At 40.9% G+C, this 19,260-nt stretch overlaps 1 protein-coding gene across 1 annotated transcript in view; it reads right to left on the reverse strand.

Moving 5' to 3' along the window:
• Positions 1–19,260, reverse strand: part of LOC149166852 (Flavodoxin family protein) — a 451,658-nt gene that overhangs the window by 420,145 nt on the left and 12,253 nt on the right. The window contains exon 2 of the mRNA XM_089432790.1: positions 5,211–5,350. Coding sequence (XP_089288916.1) covers positions 5,211–5,350 — 140 coding nt within the window. The remainder of the gene's footprint in view (positions 1–5,210; positions 5,351–19,260) is intronic.

A 19,260-nucleotide genomic window follows, 5' to 3' on the forward strand; every position in this document is an offset into this window, starting at 1 on the left:
ATGGGTCTCCAAACAAATCGAAGATGCCTGTAGACCATCTGCAAGGGCTAGGATGATGATATAGGTGATGCCACATCATCATATAGATCCTGGATCATCTGCCAAGTGTATGGTGTAACTGTGGAGCTGACTAGGCATGGTGAACCAAGTGCATCTTCCATGTCCAATAGGTGAACCACGAGCTATCTCTGAATGATCCTGGGGATCCATGGAATGCTATATGTTGTTATGAAGGCCCATGGCTCTCTACACACACCCTACATGTGCCAATGTAGCCCTTTGGAGGATTAGGACACTGTATAAGGAGACCAAACCCAAAATGGAGACCATCTGTAATCCTGCATAAGATCCAATGTGTCCCCTTGCCCTCCATAACACCAAGTCATTAAAGAAATCAAGTAAAACAGTTTACAAACCATGGAAAACAAGTGGCCACTTCATAATGGCATGCCCTTGCATAATGGGCTTTGGCATGTGCAAATGTCTCCAAGCTCTGGGGGGTTAACCAAGCACACTATTAGGTGCTTTCTGCTTCTAAAGGGGGTGGTATGTGTTGAAGAATCTGGGGCAAATAAGTGTAGTGTGATTCTTCGTTACATGATAACAATTTGTGGAGTCTTTTTACTTTTTCTTGTTAGCTTAATCTTCTTCTTCTTATTATTAATGCATGTGTGTGTACTTCATCAAACTACTACCAAAACATAAGAACAAAAACACAAGATGTTGGCTCTCTGCCAGGGCCAAAACCTCTCTTCTCTTGAGAGGAAAACCCTTTAGTAAGTTTCTCTTATTGAAGCTTCTTATTGATCAATGCCAAACCCTAGACCCCTGACTTGAATATCCTCCAAGCACAAGTCAAGTCCTTCCTCCTTCTTGCACTTTATTTCCCCGGCACTTTGTCCTTCTCCTTCCAACACTTCGTCTTCCTTCTTCCGCACTTCGTTCTTCTTTCAACTGTTGATAGACCTTGTTGCACTTGCTCTAGAAGAGACACCTTTTGATGAGTCCCTTTTCTTGTGATGATCCCTTCCTTCTTCTTGACCAAATGAGCTCCTTCTTCAAGGTGTAGGTGCAAACTTGATATGACTGTCCTGCAACCCTAAATTCTCGCACGTGTGGTGGTTTACTTGTTGTTGTGGCCTCTTTCCTTCTTCGCTTGAGTGCCCTTCCTCTTCGCTTGATTGGGAGGCCTTATAGGCCTTGTTTACTAGCCCAAAATAGAGAGATATGTCATTGTGGGTTTCTATTGTTATGACCACAGGCAGACCCTTCTTTTCTCACACGTGTGGTTGTGTTAACCCTAGAAAAACAGTCCCTTCCACCTCGGTTTCTTTCTCCCTTCCTTCACTGCCCTAGAAGACCTCTTCTTCGTCCTTTTCTTAGCCTCTTCTCTTCTCGGATTTCAGAGCTCTTGATTGGCGTTGTAATGGAGTGGGCAGCCTCTATTTATAAAGGATTGTCCCTCCTTTCAAGCCGACTTGTTATGCAAACTTCGGATGGTTTCTTTGGTGGTGTAGCATGCTTGAAGGAGCTTCTTTGATGGTGCCTTTTCATAGGAGGAGACTTGACTTTGCTTGGAGGTACTCTCTTGACCCTAATACATGGGGGTAACATGCCCTTAAGGCCTTCAACATTTCCTTTTGACAATTTGACTCACCTATAGCACTTAACATGTGCTAGACCTATTTCAATGAGCAAGAAACTCATTGACATATATAATAAAAATAATATTTCTTTTCTTGAATAAGTACAAATATCAAAAGTACATTTATGAAGACCGAACCTAGTTACATTTCCTTCAACAATATGTCCATGGTACATCCTTCAAATGGTGGTGGCATGTGATAAAGTGATGGAATGGAGTAGGGATGAAGGGGAAAACCTGGGTCACATGCCATGGTACAAGGGTAGCTAATGAAAGGGAAGCCCATACTTGGGTAAATGATGTGTAGGAGGGAGCAATTGTGGTACATGAGTTATCTCGGCCTTCATTTTTCCACCCTTCTTCATATGCCTTTTGCCTTTTGTGATTTTTCCTTGGCTAACTACTCAGGGCTCAAGGGAATGGGAGCATCATGTGTAAAGTATAGCAATGGATACCCCTTTTAAGGTGGGGCAATTCATCACCCACCAGGGATTAGGACAATCATGGGTTCCTGAATGATAAAAGAGGCTCATCTAGGACCTATAGGAACCAGGGTAATGGCCATGGAAGAAGGTAGAGCTCATGTATTGGCTTTTGCCCACGTGCTAAATGTGTTTGTTCCGACTACTTTTTGCATTTTGTGGTACAATTTCTTGTTGAATGTGGCCAATTATGCTTTTTCTTTGCTTTTCTTTTGCATCAACCTCTGGGCATCATTCTAGGCCCGACCCAACGTGTGGGCAAAGAGGAGGGGGTGGTTGACCCTTTGTGGACCCAGTGGAGGAATGTGGACCCAAGTGGGAGGAGTGATGAATGGGATTATAATGAGCGGAAGGGGGGTGATATATGTGGATCGAGGAGCGGGACCACACAACCAAAATCAGGGTTTCCCATGTAGTACCACCCCTAGAGCCCAAAGGTCAGTAAAAGAGATCCCACGAGCCTAGGGTCCAAGGTTAACATCCCAAAGAAACCTAGGGGACAAGAGCACAGACCTAGTCCACTCTTTCTGCCAAATACCCCCATTAATCCATGCCCAAGAGTTTCCATGATAAGCAAACTAAAATATTCAATCACTAAATGACAAGGCATACCTTTAGGTTTGGAAGGCCCACCTTCAAACATGTGACCGTGACAAATGGGAGAGGGACCGCATGGTTGGCTCAGGTGGCGAAGAAATGGCACAATGAGCTAGTTGGTGGCTACAAGGGGTCGTTGGCTACCAGTTGAGGACCATCATGGAGAAAAAAATTCTCCTAGAATATCACCCACAAAATGGTGGGTAACAGAGCCCACGCGGTTCCAAACAGGGTTGTGAGGGAACGCGCCCCCCCCCCCCCCTCTCGAACACACTCCCAAAGCACGCTCCCTTCGCGGAAGCGAATTTCGGGAGCACAATCCCTAAAAAAAATTCGCCCCCTAACTTTTTTTGGTGATCCTTTTTTGCAAACACGTTCCAAATGCCATTTTTTTCAAAGAAACAATAATTTTTAGTGGGGCAGCCTAATGATCAAGCCTACGGGCCTAGTATTGATATGAAATTCATGGTAATGTTAAATTATTAAAGTAAAAGGATGTAAATGAAATGACCCGGGACGTTTGAGAGTGGTTCCGACCTCATTAGATTTCATATGGAGAAAGTAGAATTTTAGATCTCACTCATAATCCAGCAGACTTGGTCACTTTTTCAGGATTTCAGGATTGGGGGAATTCCAATGTTTCCATTGGATTTTATCATGTACTAGGATATGGAACTCGTATTTAATCAAAAGCACCAATCCCTCTATGTACCTTGATGTTAGTGACATTGGTTGTCGAACTCCTATATCATGACCCTACTAAAATGTACCCATCACTCAAACAAAATCTCGACTTGGCATGCTATGTTTTTTCTATCTTATGTTAATGCTTAGAGGGTGATATTAATGACAAAGATCCCAAGAAAGGCAATGATTTTGATGATATGTAGGTATTTGTTGTAGCATGATTTTTTTGGATGCTAGAGGCCATCTAGAGCCTGTTTGTTGATGTATTTCCAGTTCAGAGATGGATTGCACTAGATGCTATTTTGGTTATGTGCACCCTTACATGCTATATAAATCAAAACTTGTAACTTGCGGACCTGTGGTTGATGAAGATTGTAACTACTAAATGATTGATGTTATATGGTTTAATTTTTATGCTTTTTATAACTAATTCATCAATCTACATGCTTTTATTGACATATATGCATCAAAACATATAAAAATATATATTATATAAAAATTCGCTCCAGATTCGCTCTCGAACCGGGACCTTTTGAAAATGTCACTCCCTGCTCACGCTCCCAAGTAACTTTGGCTCCAGATTTCCAAGAATCGGCCCAATCCGGCGGAACCATGGATCCGATTTTCTGATCCTCAGTTCCACCGGAGGATTGCCCAAGGATTCGTTCAAGACGTGGTTCCGGCCTTGGATCCTTGGGGGAGGGGGGGGGCGCAGAAGTCGTGCAACACTGATCCACCCACCCACATACACTAAGCAAGAAGCTCCTGCTCAAGCTACATATCTCAACCGAGAAGATGCATAGAGAGAAGCATATTGCAAAGGAGTCAGGACTGTTGAAAACAGAGTGTCTCATATCTTCACAGCAAGCTTGGACAGCTTTGCATTATGTATCGTAATCTCCATAATATAAGAAGATGAAAGGCACAGTCCTTCATTTCTTGTTGATTTTCCCTTACCAGGTTTCCAAGGTAAATTTTGTGTTCCAGCATCTGTATCTTTGCTACTATTGTTCTGTTTTATGTCACCGTAGTTAAAAATCCAACTGGTGTATTTTTATTTCCTGTTTAAATCATTAAAAATACAAAAAGAAAGATCACATATTCATGCATAGCCTCACTGTAGCCATTATCATTGTCTATCTGTTTTGGTCAGCCAACCATTGAAATATCCAATGCTGTTTACAGATCAGCAAAGGGCCAAAAAAGTAGGGAAAATTAAAGGAAGAGGAGAAAAAATTACAAAAAACCTGCAGAAGGGTGGGGGTGAAGTTTCAGAAAAGGGCAGTCACTGCAATCAGATGGCTGGGTGGCCAGCCATTCACCCACCATACATATTCATATGGTTTCATGCAACCTTTTTTGTTAGAGGCACTTCTTTACCAAAATGGCCTAGCCTAGAATTAGCTTTTAAAAATCAATTGAGATCACTCAACCGACCCTCAAGTAATACATGCAATCACGAAACCATTAGCAATATGATATTCTAGATTGCATTATGGATACTCTTTATCACTTTCTGGAATAAGGCAGAGATTATACTAATGCCCATAAATTACTGAAGGAAACCAATGGTGGCAAGAAATGATTAAGAATAACATGGAGAAGCATGTACAGTATTAAAAATTTAAAACCATGTCTGGTACTACCAGATCGGAATAGAACAGTATAAGTTAAAGTCCATAATATGGAATAATTATAAAACAAGATGTCAAACTCAGGCAAACTGATGTAAATCAGGTCAGCCACAATAGGATAACAGCTTATCAAACAAGAAGAAATAAGGCTTTTGAAGGAAATACCACATCAAAATCTTCCATTGAAACTACCAGAGCTTGACAACACCTCCGCTCTGCTTCACGTCCAATGCGTTCTGCAGCATCTTGTGCATTGCCAGTTTGGGAAGCATAAAGTATCAGTAGCCTGGGTTTCTCTCCCATTTCTACACAAAACAGAAACGGATTATCAAATTGTGGATGACATGAATTTTGAATATAAAAATCAATTTCCAAATCTAGTCATATAAACTTTTAAAAAAATGTGAAGCTTCCTCCTACAGATTGAAACCTCGCATAAAGATTTGTATAGTTGAGATTCTGAATATCATCCTTGAAAAATAAAAGTTATCTTGCAGTGACACAAGAATCACCGCACTCTCTTGCCTCTCACTGAACCCCATGTGGCCAGCTTCAGATGCATGTATGTGCAGTAATGGGTAGTACTCAAAACCAAGAATTTTCATCTATATTTGAATGTATTTGTTTCAAGTTCTGAAGAAAGATCATGCAGAAAGTGGACAACCCCAGGTAAAACCTATCTGTGAGAATGAATATGCCGAGTCCATTAGAAGAAAAAATGTCATACTAACTAAAGGTATGCCCAAGCCCCTCAAATGTTTCGTACAAAATCTCTCATCAAATGAAGAATATGTCCATCAAAAGAATAAGAAACTAATCCACGCCATCCATCACAATCAATTTCCACAAATGCCAAGATCCCAAAAATATTGTGGAAGAAACTACAATCTTAGTTCAGTTGCAGAGAAGAAAGATATAAATAACCTCATAAATCTCAACTACATTATCTTGAAACTCAAAGATGATGTTTATATTTAGTAATTTGAAATTTGAAAAGGAACACAGCTTACCATGTGAAAAATTCTAAATAGAAATCCAACTGCAGTGATTAATATTATTTCTTCTACTTATTAACTCAGAAATAAGTTATTCACAGTGTTTCTACAGCAAATATCAAAATAAATTCTACTACAGCCTTCACAATTAAAATACTGCGGAAAGTGAATGCAAAGAAAAATACTAACACAAGTATAACCACGATGACAGTTATTTTTGGACAATTGTCCCCGGAAAAACCCAATGTGGGAAAACTGGTGCAGCAGATGAGGGTTTCTTTATTATTCTTCAGCAAAAATCTCATGTACAAGATACAACCAGTAGAATAGAAGAGGATTCTCTGTGAGAAATTTTACAGACACTTCTCGACAAGTTTCTAATCCAGGAGAGGACCTGCTGCCCCCTTTGCATCTCATTGCGTCAGCTCTTGCGTGAGGACTGCGCAGTGCCAGCATCACACTGCCTTTGCGTTGTCCTCCCTCTGCTTTGCGTCTTCTGCTCCTGACCTCCTGACTGACGTTGATACCCTCTCTCTGTGTCTCACTTGCAACTCTCCCTCTGATTCAATTTTCTCTTGCCAAACTTCGACCAATGAGAAAATCAATCTTACTCGGGTAACTGAGTATCTGCCTCTGGTGTGTTTTCCAAATGCCCCTCGATGTCCTTCTTATAATCTTCCAGTTGAGAACCAACGACCCAGATTAGATTCTAATCAATGGCTCAGATCATTTGGACTCGATCTTCGTCTTCTTCTAGAAGTTACACCCACAATTTAGATTAATACCCATTAATTATTTTAATTTCCTAAGTTTAGACTTAGGGACCCATTAAAAATAATTAATTATTTTAATAAAACTGTCTTCGGGTGGAATTTCCCAAAATGATTTCTGGGTATTGTGGAATACATATGTCTAAGCCTCCATGCAAAATTTGAGACTTAGAGCACATCCGATGCTACCAGAAATCAACACTCCCTCTTAGAGAGGAATGTGCTCTAGCAATGCAACCTGCTGAAGCATCACCCTGTTCTGTAACATCTCCCTCTGCGTTGTTGATGTCTGACATCACTGCCCATCAAGTACAGTGCAAATGTTGCATTTGTACTGTTGTTGACCCTGCTACTGCCAGCATTGCATCTGTACTACAACTCCCTCTCATTCCCTGCCACTGTAATTGAGAAATCACCTGTTTTTGCTACTGAAATGAATTCTCTACCATACCCATCTGCTCTCTAAACTGAATGAACTTAGCTCTTCCTAGAGCCTTTGTGAGTACGTTTGCTACCTAATCTCCTATGGGGACATATTGTAGTTGTACTACCCCACGCTGAACACAGTCTCTGATAAAGTGACATATGATATCAATGTGTTTCGACCGATCGTGAAATACTAGATTCTCAGAGATTTTGATACAACTCTGATTATCGCAGGAAACCCTGGTCGCTTCCATCCTTTTTCTAAACAAACTCACGAGCAGTTTTCTAAGCCATATAGCTTCGCACGTAGTTGTGTTGGTTGCCATATATTCAGCTTTTGCTGAGCTCAGAGCTATTGACTTCTGCTTCCTGTTGCACCAAGAGATCATTCCTGATCCAACACTGAAGCAGTACCCAGAGGTACTTTTCCAGTCTACTGAACTACCTTCCCAATCTACATCTGTGAATCCATTCAATCTGACGTCATCCCCTCGGGAGTATTTCAACCCATATCCGACTGTCAACACACATACCTAAGAATGTGCCTAGTTGTTGCCCAATGCACCCTCTTTAGTTCCACCATGAACTGGCTAAGGGTGTTGACAGCGAAGCAAATGTTTGGCCTAGTGTTGACTAGATACATGAGCGACCCAATGAGCTGTCTGTACAAGGTGGGGTCCACCTCCTTGTCTCTTGATGCATCTATTTTCTTCCAGTTGGTGATCATGGGAGTAGCCATGGGTCGACAATCCTGCATTCTGAATCTCTTCAAAAATTTTGTAGCATATCTTCCTTGCCCAAGGAAGATCTCCCCATTCTTCTACCAAACTTCCAACCCTAGAAAATAATGCATCAACCCCATATCCTTCATGTCGAATTCTGCTTCAAAATTCTTCTTGCAGTCCTGTATGAGCCTAGATGACCCTGTTAAAAACAAGTCATCCACATATAATACCAGAATAAGTGGCTCATTCTCTACCATTAAATAGTAGAGATTGGGATCAGCATCACTCTTGACGAATCCCAACTGCTGCAAGTAACTATCAATCCGACCATACCATGCTTTGGGTGCCCGTAGGGCTTTCTTTAATCTGCATACATGAGTTCTCTTTTCATGAGTTTCGAAGCCTTTGGGTTGTTCTATATACACCTCTTCTTCTATCACCCTGTTCAAGAATGTTGTCTTGACATCCATCTAGTGAATCTCTAATCCCATTTGAGCTGCTAGAGATATAACGGATCTGATAGAGGTATATTGGGCTACTGGGGCAAAGGTCTCTTCATAGTTTATTCCTTCTTTCTGCGCGTACCCCTTTGCCACGAACCTAGCCTTGTACTTCTCTATATTGCCATCTGCAACATACTTGATCTTGTAGATCCACATTGATCTTACAACAGATCTATCCTTTGGTCTAGGTACTACTTCCCAAACATCATTCATCATGATAGAACTATACTCTTCTACCATGGTTGTAATGACCCATTTATAAAAGTTAAGAAATAAAAATATATATATAATAATTAATTAATATAAAGTTATAAACTTTATATTTAAAATAATATTAATGAAACTTCATATTTAGAATATATATGAAAATCATATTAAAAATACAAAACAAACTTTATAATTTAGAAATGGAATACCCAAAATCAGATACATAAAACATAATAGAGTTAAAGGCCAACCACGTGACTGAGTCATAAAGCACGAAGGGATTAGCTTCTGGTCTGAGAGACGTGGACAGGAGCGTGGCAACAGGGAGGGAGGCGGTGGTTGCATGCGGGAGGGCGACCACCGCCAAGCCCGTGGTTAAAACCGGAGGTGTGAACTGAGAACAGGGGGGAAAAGAACAGAGCGAGAAACCAGAGGAGGAATTCAGCAGTGAGAGAGATTTTACCATTGGCAGAGCTTTAATCAGTCTGAGGTTCTGGGCACGGGGGACAGTAAGCTTCTGTTGGGAAGCTTACTAGATTGAGCAGCCAGGCTTTGTTCAGTCTAGGCTGGGTGGAATTGGTTTCCCGGTAATTGGTATCAGAAGCAACCACAACGCCATCAACATCACCAGAGCAACACCAGAGCAAGCAGCAGTTCAGGTAGGTGTCCAAATTCTTTTACTTTATTCCGGTTCAGTTTCGTTCTTACTGTATTTAGTTCTGGTTATTACCGAAATTCAGTTTATGGTCGTTATACATGGTATCAGAGCGCGTGTTCAAACCCTTCGGGACCTCCCAGGCCCTACGCTCTTGTACACTTTGTGATTTAATTCTGCTGCATAAAAACTTGTAAAAAAAAAAAAAATCTCGGTTACATTTTTACGGTTTCATAGAGACAGCCCCTTCCCTAAACGCATCTGGCTTTTCGTTCTTGGACCAGCAATCTTTACGAGCGCTGTGTGTTACCACAAAACCCTAGACGCATGAGCTCTCTACGGCGTTTTACAGTGGTAATTTGTCTCCTTTGAAAGAATTTTGAGTGAGGGAATTTTAATTCGAATTAATCCAGTCCCCGCGAGTCTCTATGGCGTTTTACAGTGATTCTGGACGCTTCGCACGGAGAAGAAAAGCATGGACAAACTGCGGGAGTTGTAATTTTACCAGCCGAATCTTTGATCGAGTCTGATAATGGACCCAGAACGAGATTGGTAAAACGCGGTTGTTGGAACGCACAGGTTATGCGTTCAATCCGGATCCGACCCAAACTGGAGGCGGGAGGCGTTTTCTTCCCTGTTCAAAAGGTGCAGAAGAAGAACACGGGCTGATCGAGTTTTACAGAGTCCAATGGCAAATTTTTTTCCTTCCTTCTACATCAAATTCTGTTCTCGATGGAGGAGTAGTTCAACAGCAACTTGAATCTTCGACTTCTTCCTATTCGAGTGGAGTCGAACACCAAACCTGTGGCCAAACTGGTATAATGATTGGAGCGTGAAATGCAAGATGCCTGCGTCTGGATTCCTTGTGTTTGTCAAACAACCTGTTTAAATCACGAAACAATTGTACCATTCGTGAAGGTTCTTCCCCAGGAGTTAGTGGGCGTAATAGAAAATGACGTTGAGAACCATCTGAACCAACTAGTGTCAATCGACGGAAGTTGCTTCCATGTCTTCGCACTATCTGCAAATCAGCCCCAATTCTATCCAACTTCACTGAATGATCAGGTGCAAAATCCTGTTCTACAAGGTACTGTCCTGGAACTTCCATATCAACCACATGGAACTTATTCAGGACATTGCTTTCTTCCTCTAATTTCAAGAAAGCAGAAAACCTGTCTTCCACGTTGATTTGCAAAACATTCTTCCAATGTCTCAAACGCTCAGTCAAATCTGAGAGCGTAACTGGAAATATCGATGTACTGGCCGGATCAAGATCTCGCTCAAAGTCCCGTTTGTACTCATTCACAAACTTAACATTTTCGTTCATACCGCCTAACGGAAAGAAATCCCTACACAACTTCGAGAGCTCATTCTTGAGAGATTTGGGAACCTCTGTTGTTGTCACGGTAGGATACTTGTAACATTGGTGCACGAGTGCATGGACTTCAGAAAGAAGTTTTTCTTCAGGAAAATGGATAAATCTTTTACCAATTTCATTTAGAAAAACCTGAAGCTCACAGGCCAAATTTCTGTGCATGTTCTTCAAAGTGTCCATGACATTCATGGCGGCTTCAAGTGCCATCACTTCTGATGCTTTCCAACAAAAGCCAGCATTACACCTAACGCCACATTTAGAATAATTTTTCCCCACAAAATTTGACTGAAATGATTCCAAGCCTCTAGAAATATTCCCAAAGCCAGCATTACACCTAACGCCACATTTAGAATAATTTTTCCCCACAAAATTTGACTGAAATGATTCCAAGCCTCTAGAAATATTCCCATCATATGATTGTGTTCTGTCTGATTCTTGTCCTTGAAGATTTGAACCATCACTATGAGCAGTCAAAGTGCCAGCCTGGGGAAGTTGATTATTTACAACTTCAAAGGTCAGTTTGCTTGCACTTCGATGCGAGGCTACCGAATTACTTTCCGCTGAATTTAGAGAAGATGAACTAACAACTGAGGCAGGTAACTGTTGAACCCGTTGCCAAGCAGCTACAGTTCCCCTTCCCAGTTCTGATTTGTTAGCAACGTTACGATGTTCTATCAAATATGTTTGCAAACAATAATAAAGAGCCTGTGGGTAGTCTGTTGCTATTTTGAGAAGAACAAGCTTGCAATGAGATGCCTCAGGCCTTTGCAGGGAAAGCAGTAGCTGAGGTATCCATGACAGCCAAACCCAGTGAGGTATCTGATCCAAGTAATTATCAAACGCTTTCCCCGCAGGCTCATTTATTGTGTCAAAGCTCAATAAATACAGAACACGTGCTAAGTAAGCTCTAGGATTTGAAATCCCATACTTAATGCCTTCAAGAAAGCATCGTACTCCCTATTCTAGCAATAGCTCTTCATTACTCTCTTTATAGACCTGGTCACAATAATTTCCCCAGCTTATCCATCCTTTAGATAAATTCCTGGAGAGTCCGATCGCAGAGAAATATGCCTCACTAGCATAGGTACCGTTATTCATTTTCTGGAAATATTCTCCCTTAAGGCGGAAAATCTCTGCCCGGTGTTGACTTGGAAAATTTTCCAGATTGGTACTATTAATTAAATTGATCCCAATTCTTAATTCCCCTCTCATTTCTAAATAAGTTTTTGCTTGTTCTCTTATTTTCACAAATTTTTCGTGCTTGAACTTCTGTTGTGAAATAGCCAGCATTTTTGTTCAGCTCAGTTACACACACATCATAAAGACCTTGCTTGCGGGCCAAACGAGCAAGCTTGTTAATGCTCCATGCCTTGTCACCATATCCAAGTTGAGGAATCTGGGTGTTTGTATTTGAAAAATCTTTAAATGAATTTATTACAGTATTATACATGTGATTCCTCCACTGAAGCAAATCATTCCAGACAGAGAAATTATCCCAATCGTTAGGAGTCTATAACCATACTTCTGCATTATTCATATTAGGATCGAATACCCTGCATTAGGACAAGGAGGTCACGAGACCACCCTCCTTGACCTCGGTACCAGTAAGATCTGCCTAGCGGATAAAAATAGCAAAACTATACCCGTTTACAAATGTGAAGTTGCAAAAGAAAATTATGTGTTAAATTCGGTTGTCTACCTCAAAAATTTTATAGAAATTTTATTATTTGTTCAGGGACCATTACAATGGTAAGGACGTATGAGCGACGACGACGTGACCAGGCAGCATCACCACCATTAATGCCGCCACCGTCGCCATCATCATCCCCATTACAATCATCACCACCTAGACCATTATCAACATCAAACGCCCCAGCGCCAGAGTTGACTGTGATAATGAACTCTTTGGAAGCCTTATTGGAGACATTAAAGGAATCAACTAAGGCTAAAACCAAAGAGGAATTTCAGCATGTAGCCACCAGTTCAGCGGAACCAAATAATTTTGAGCCCAGAAGACCGAAAGAAGACATTTCCAGGGAGCTTCAGAAAATTAGACTCCCAGAATTCTCAGGAGGTCGAGCAGGTGAGCGCGCTGAAGCGTGGTTAGAAGGAACGAACCGGTGCTTTAGGTTAAGAAAATATTCTTCTTCTGCAAAAACAAAAATTGTCGTATTTCAATTAAAGGAAAGCGCCTTGATTTGGTGGGGAAATCTGGAGAAGCAGTTACACCTTACATCGGATAATGTCCCTTGGGAACTATTTGAGGAAAGGTTCCACGCAAAGTATTTACCTCCATACTTTCAACAACAGCAAGCCAGAGCCTTTCATACATTAATTCAGGGAAGTAAAACGGTGGAAGAGTACGAGATAAGGTTTATGGAGCTGGTAAAATACATTCACTACTTAGACTCTGATGAACGTCAAGTTGAACGCTTCATATTTGGGTTAAATCCTCGCATCAGAGCCTTGGTAAGCATGTGGAAACCATCATCAGTAGCCGAGGCAGTCGAATGTGGTCGTTATGCAGAAGAACATCTTGGAATCAAAAAAGATATGGGGCCAACAGAGCCTATCCAACCAGCATTTCCAGGAAAGACCCCCCGAAACTTCTTCAGAGAAGGTGGCTCGAGGTCACCTTACGATAACAGGTTTACCCCAAGAAATGTGGGGACAAGAGCTTCCATGGCAGTAAACACTATAGCCGCGGAATCATCAAACACCAGTCCATGGACATCTCAAGGGACTGCCAATAGAGGAAGAAATTCGAGAGGAATCAACATGAGAGGACGAAACTCGTTCTCTAGAAATTCACGTCCCGATTCAAGAGGGTCAACGCAGCTTAATTGTTGGGGATGTGGGGGACCGCATTTTCAACGTGACTGCCCAGAAGCTTCGTCGAATATATTGCATAGGACTCGAAAGGGACCGATATCAAACAATCGAGGTAATCATAGAATTCATGCAGTAGTCGACAACGACCAAGCAGCACATCAATCCACGGTAGTGGAATCTTCAGGTATTATCAATGGTATAAAACTCAAAATCTTATTTGACACTAGTGCCACAGATAGTTTCATTTCATCATATGCATTAAACAAATGTGGGTTGGCAGCTCGTAGACAAAATGATTTCCACCAAGTGGAACTGGCCTCAGGAGAACTCCAAACCGTGGGCTTGAGTGTGGATCAATGCAAAATTGACCTAGGGGTCTGTGCGACTAAACTGAAAGTTTATGTCACAGCCTTAGGAACGTATGATCTTATCATAGGTATGGACTGGCTAGAAGCTCACCAAGCTTGGGTAGACTGTTATGGGAAAAGGATTCTAGGCATAAATGATGAAGGAGAAGTAATCCAAATCCAAGGAATCAGGAGGGAAGTTTCCTTACGCTACATTTTAGCAACGCAGATGAAGCGTTGTTTAAGGAAAGGTTGTTAGGCTTATGCAATTCAAGAAGTAAGCCATGGAAAAGGGCCATCCTTAGAACAATATCCGGTGTTAGCCAAATTCCCGGATATATTTCCAAAAGAACTACCTGGATTACCCCCAGTAAGAGAATTGGATCTCACTATTGAATTAAAACCAGGTACCCAACCAATCTCTAAAACGCCTTATAGAATGACAGCTCCAGAACTTCAGGAATTGCAAATTCAATTAAAGGAACTACTGAATATAGGGCATATTCGGCCTAGTTCATCACCTTGGGGTGCTCCTGTAATTTTTGTGAAGAAGAAAGATGGATCTTTAAGATTATGCATAGATTATCGAGACTTGAATCGAGCTACAGTAAAGAATCAATACCCTATGCCTCGAATTGATGATCTCTTCGATCAAATGAAAAGAGCTGCTGTCTTTTCAAAAATTGATCTTCGCTCAAGATACCATCAGCTAAGGATTTATGAAAATGATATTTCTAAGACTGCATTCCGGACACGTTTTGGACACTATGAATTTACGGTGGTACCCTTTGGATTAACAAATGCACCAGCCGTATTCATGAATCTTATGAACAGTGTTTTCCGTGAATATCTTGATCAATTTGTGCAAGTCTTTTTAGATGATATTCTCATCTATTCCAAGAATGAGAAAGAGCATGAAGATCATTTGCGGATAGTATTATCCTGCCTTAGAGAACATCGGTTATATGGAAAACTATCCAAGTGTTCATTCTTTCAGGAAAAGATTCATTATTTGGGTCACATCATATCAGGTGAAAGGATTTCAGTAGATCCTGAGAAGGTAAAAGCGATCATGGATTGGCCAATACCGAAAAATGCACATGAGATACGAAACTTTATGGGTTTAGCCGGTTATTACCGAAGATTTGTGGAGGGATTCTCCAAAATCGCAAAGCCAATTACCACCCTTCAGCGTAAAGGTGTTAAGTACGAATGGACCGAGGAATGTAATAAAGCATTCTCTGAACTCAAAAGACTACTCACCAGTGCACCAATCCTAAGAGTCCCAGACATGGACAAAGATTTTACACTATGTATAGATGCATCCAAACAAGGGCTGGGTGCAGTGTTGATGCAGGATAGGGGAGTGGTAGCATATGTTTCCAGAAAGTTAAAACTTCATGAAGAACTCTATGCTACTCACGATTTAGAACTAGCCACTGTTGTGCTAGCTTTAAAGATTTGGAGGCACTATCTAGTAGGACGAAGTTTTACACTCAAAAGCGACCATCAAAGTCTACAATATTTGTTCACCCAAAGAGACTTAAATGCCAGGCAAAGGCGCTTGAGCGAATTCCTAAGTGAATATGACTTCGAAATATCATACATTAAGGGAAAGGAGAATGTGGTAGCAGATGCTTTAAGCAGAAGACTTCGGATATTTTCTCTCATACCCATTAAAGTAGACTTAAGACAACGAGTACTGGATCATCTTATAAAAGACAGCTGGTATTTAAAGGTAAGAGCAGGTCTTGAAGGTAATAGGGCAAAAGAATCTAAATTTGAGGGATATGAATTAGAAAACGATGGGATCTTACGATTCCATGGAAGGATGTATATTCCTGATGATAAAGATCTTCGAGATACCATCCTTGGGGAAGCCCACAGAGCAGTATATTGTGCTCATCATGGAATAGGGAAGATGTATGCGGATACCAAGAAACTCTTCTTTTGGGCAGGCATGAAGCGTGATATCACTCAATTTGTTGCAAAATGTCTGGAATGTCAGCAAGTAAAGGTAAATCATTGTCACCCAGCGGGCCTCTTACAACCCCATGACATTCCTATGTCTAAATGGGAGACCATTTCGATGGATTTTATCATTGGACTACCTCTTACTTCTCAAAGACACAATGCCATTTTGGTAGTGGTGGATAAATTAACAAAAAGCGCCCATTTCATTCCCGTAAGAGATACTTACGATGTTGCTGACGTAGCTCGAGTATTCGTAAATGAAGTTATTAGATTTCATGGAGTACCTAAAAAGATTATATCCGATAGAGATTCGTTATTCACTTCTAGATTCTGGACTTGTATGGAAACAGCCTTAGGTACTCAGCTAAATTTAAGCATTGCTTACCATCCTGAGACTGATGGGCAAACTGAAAGGGTAAATCAAGTACTTGAAGACATGTTGCGAATGTATGTGATGGACCAGCAATCACATTGGGAAAAGTACTTACCCTTAGTCGAATTTGCATACAACAACAGTTACCACAGTTTGATTGGGATGCCTCCATTTGAAGCTTTATATGGCAGACCTTGCAGAACTTCGTTAAGTTGGGACAGGTTAGAAGATCGAGTGATAATAGGACCAGAATTAATCCATGAAATGGAAGCGCAGGTAAGACAAATTAGACAAAGATTAAAGGAAGCACAGGATAGACAAAAGAGTTATGCGAATGCTCACCGAATTGATAGGAGGTATGAAGTAGGGGATCAGGTCTTTATCCGCATCAAACCAAATAAAAGTATTATTCGATTCGGATAAGGGACAAAGTTGTCACCCCGATTTATTAGACCATTTAAAGTCATGGAAAGAGTTGGACCTGTTGCCTATCGTCTTGCCCTGCCACCTCACCTGCATAGAATTCATAATGTATTTCATGTTTCTGTATTAAGGCATTATATAGTTGATCTATCTCATAACCTTCAATGGAAGGAATTGCAGGTATCGGACGAGGGAGTCGTAACGGTCGAACCATTACGTATACTGGAACGTAGGATTCGACAGCTGAGGAACCGCCTGGTGGACCAAGTTAAGGTCCAATGGGACAAGTATAGTCTTGGATTAGCAACTTGGGAAGATACAGAGGACATATGCCAAAGATACCCTGATCTATGTCAATTTTGAAGAACTTTAAATTATGTTTAGTATATATTTACTTCACTACAATCATAGATTCATAAACATTTTGAATGATTATGGATAAACGTGAAATTTTGGGGCATAATATATGTTTAATTTCTGTAGGTACATGGATACCAAAACAATATATGTGGTTCATTTTCCTAAATTATAGTTGTCGAAGTAAAGTTAAGACAGTTGAATGATTTTACTTCTGATAGAAATTAAGATATTATAGATCTTATTTATTTATACATGTCAATATGATCAATGGGATAGAAATCAGGAAGTGAATACATTCTAGATGAAAGACAAAAGACATGCGTGGAATATAGAAAAATATGTTGTACTGTAGTATCATAAATGAATTAATAAGGGAATAATATGTGAGTTATTTTGAACATGCTGATGCACATTTTACGGATGCATGGATAAGTGTATGATTGCAGGTAATAGACAGTTACCGGGATGACCACGTGATGACAGAACCTCAAAACAATTAAAGCTCCAAGTGATTCTATGATAGGGTGTTAGCCCTGAGTTCTATTGGGAGGGGTGGAGGTGTTGCCCATCGTTTATCCTCCGAACCCTGGAGTCATGGGAGGACTGTGCGAGTCACGCTCCCCTAGACGTGTGATGATGACTGTCGGATGCCTACTAGGGATCAAGTCGGTATAACCGACGCTGTCACCTTAGAGTTTATGAATGGTCGGGTCAGTAAAACTGACGCCATGGCATACTCCAGTAGAGGACGGATAGGATGGGAGCATAAGAGATTAGGAAGGATAGGTTGATTTTAGAATAGCTTGGGAACCTGGATGGAGCACGATATATCCATTAAAATCATAAACCTAAAATTCTAATTTTGTTTTAGTCTCTTGATATTAAAATAAAATTTTAAAACTAAGAAGGGGGTACTAATTACTATCATAAGTAATCAGATAAGATAAAACTCTAACTTCGGGACGAAGTTTTCTGAAGGCGGAGTGTATGTAATGACCCATTTATAAAAGTTAAGAAATTAAAAAATATATATATATAATAATTAATTAATATAAAGTTATAAACTTTATATTTAAAATAATATTAATGAAACTTCATATTTAGAATATATATGAAAATCATATTAAAAATACAAAACAAACTTTATAATTTAGAAATGGAATACCCAAAATCAAATACATAAAACATAATAGAGTTAAAGGCCAACCACGTGACTGAGTCATAAAGCACGAAGGGATTAGCTTCTGGTCTGAGAGACGTGGACAGGAGCGTGGCAACAGGGAGGGAGGCGGTGGTTGCATGCAGGAGGGCGGCCACCGCCAAGCCCGTGGTTAAAACCGGAGGTCTGAACCGAGAACAGGGGGGGAAAAGAACAGAGCGAGAAACCAGAGGAGGAATTCAGCAGTGAGAGAGATTTTGCCATTGGAAGAGCTTTAATCAGTCTGAGGTTCTGGGCACGGGGGACAGTAAGCTTCTGTTGGGAAGCTTACTGGATTGAGCAGCCAGGCTTTGCTCAGTCTAGGCTGGGTGGAATTGGTTTCCCGGTAATTGGTATCAGAAGCAACCACAACGCCATCAACATCACCAGAGCAAGCAGCAGTTCAGGTAGGTGTCCAAATTCTTTTACTTTATTCCGGTTCAGTTTCGTTCTTACTGTATTTAGTTCTGGTTATTACCGAAATTCAGTTTATGGTCGTTATAATGGCAACCACCCAAACTTGGTGTTGAACGACTTCTTAAAAGCTAGAGGGTTCTTCAACCTGTGCTACCAAGGCCCAATATCTGTCAGGTTGTCTACGTTGCCTCTTCTCAGTTCTAAGAGCTCCAACAAACTCCTCTGCGTCCCTCAGCGTCTATCGTACTCCCCTGCTGGCTCTACCACTGGTGGTGGGAGGCTCAGTCAACTCCTCCTCCTGGTCCTGTTGTTTCATTTGTTGAGAACTATCTGGATTTCCTTCTTCTGATGAAATACCGGTACTGGCCACTATACTTGATCCAAGTGTCTTTCCTCTTGCTTATCCTCCTCGCTGCCCCTGCCGCTGCTAGACTAATGGAACATCTGCTGACTGAACTTCTGTTGGCATCTCTCGAGATTTCCTGAAAGCTCTATCCTCCATGAACTTCACATCTCGTCTCACTACAATCTTCCTGCTGCTAGGAATGTAGATTTTGTATGGCTTTGAGGTCTCGCTATATCCTATGAGGTACCCTTTTTCTACAGTCTGATCCAGTTTACTACGCTTTTCGTCT

The sequence above is a fragment of the Pinus tabuliformis genome, chromosome 5_1, assembly GCF_031772625.1.
Source record: "Pinus tabuliformis cultivar Carrire ecotype Pingquan chromosome 5_1, CPIR1, whole genome shotgun sequence".
Taxonomy (NCBI): Eukaryota; Viridiplantae; Streptophyta; class Pinopsida; order Pinales; family Pinaceae; genus Pinus; species Pinus tabuliformis.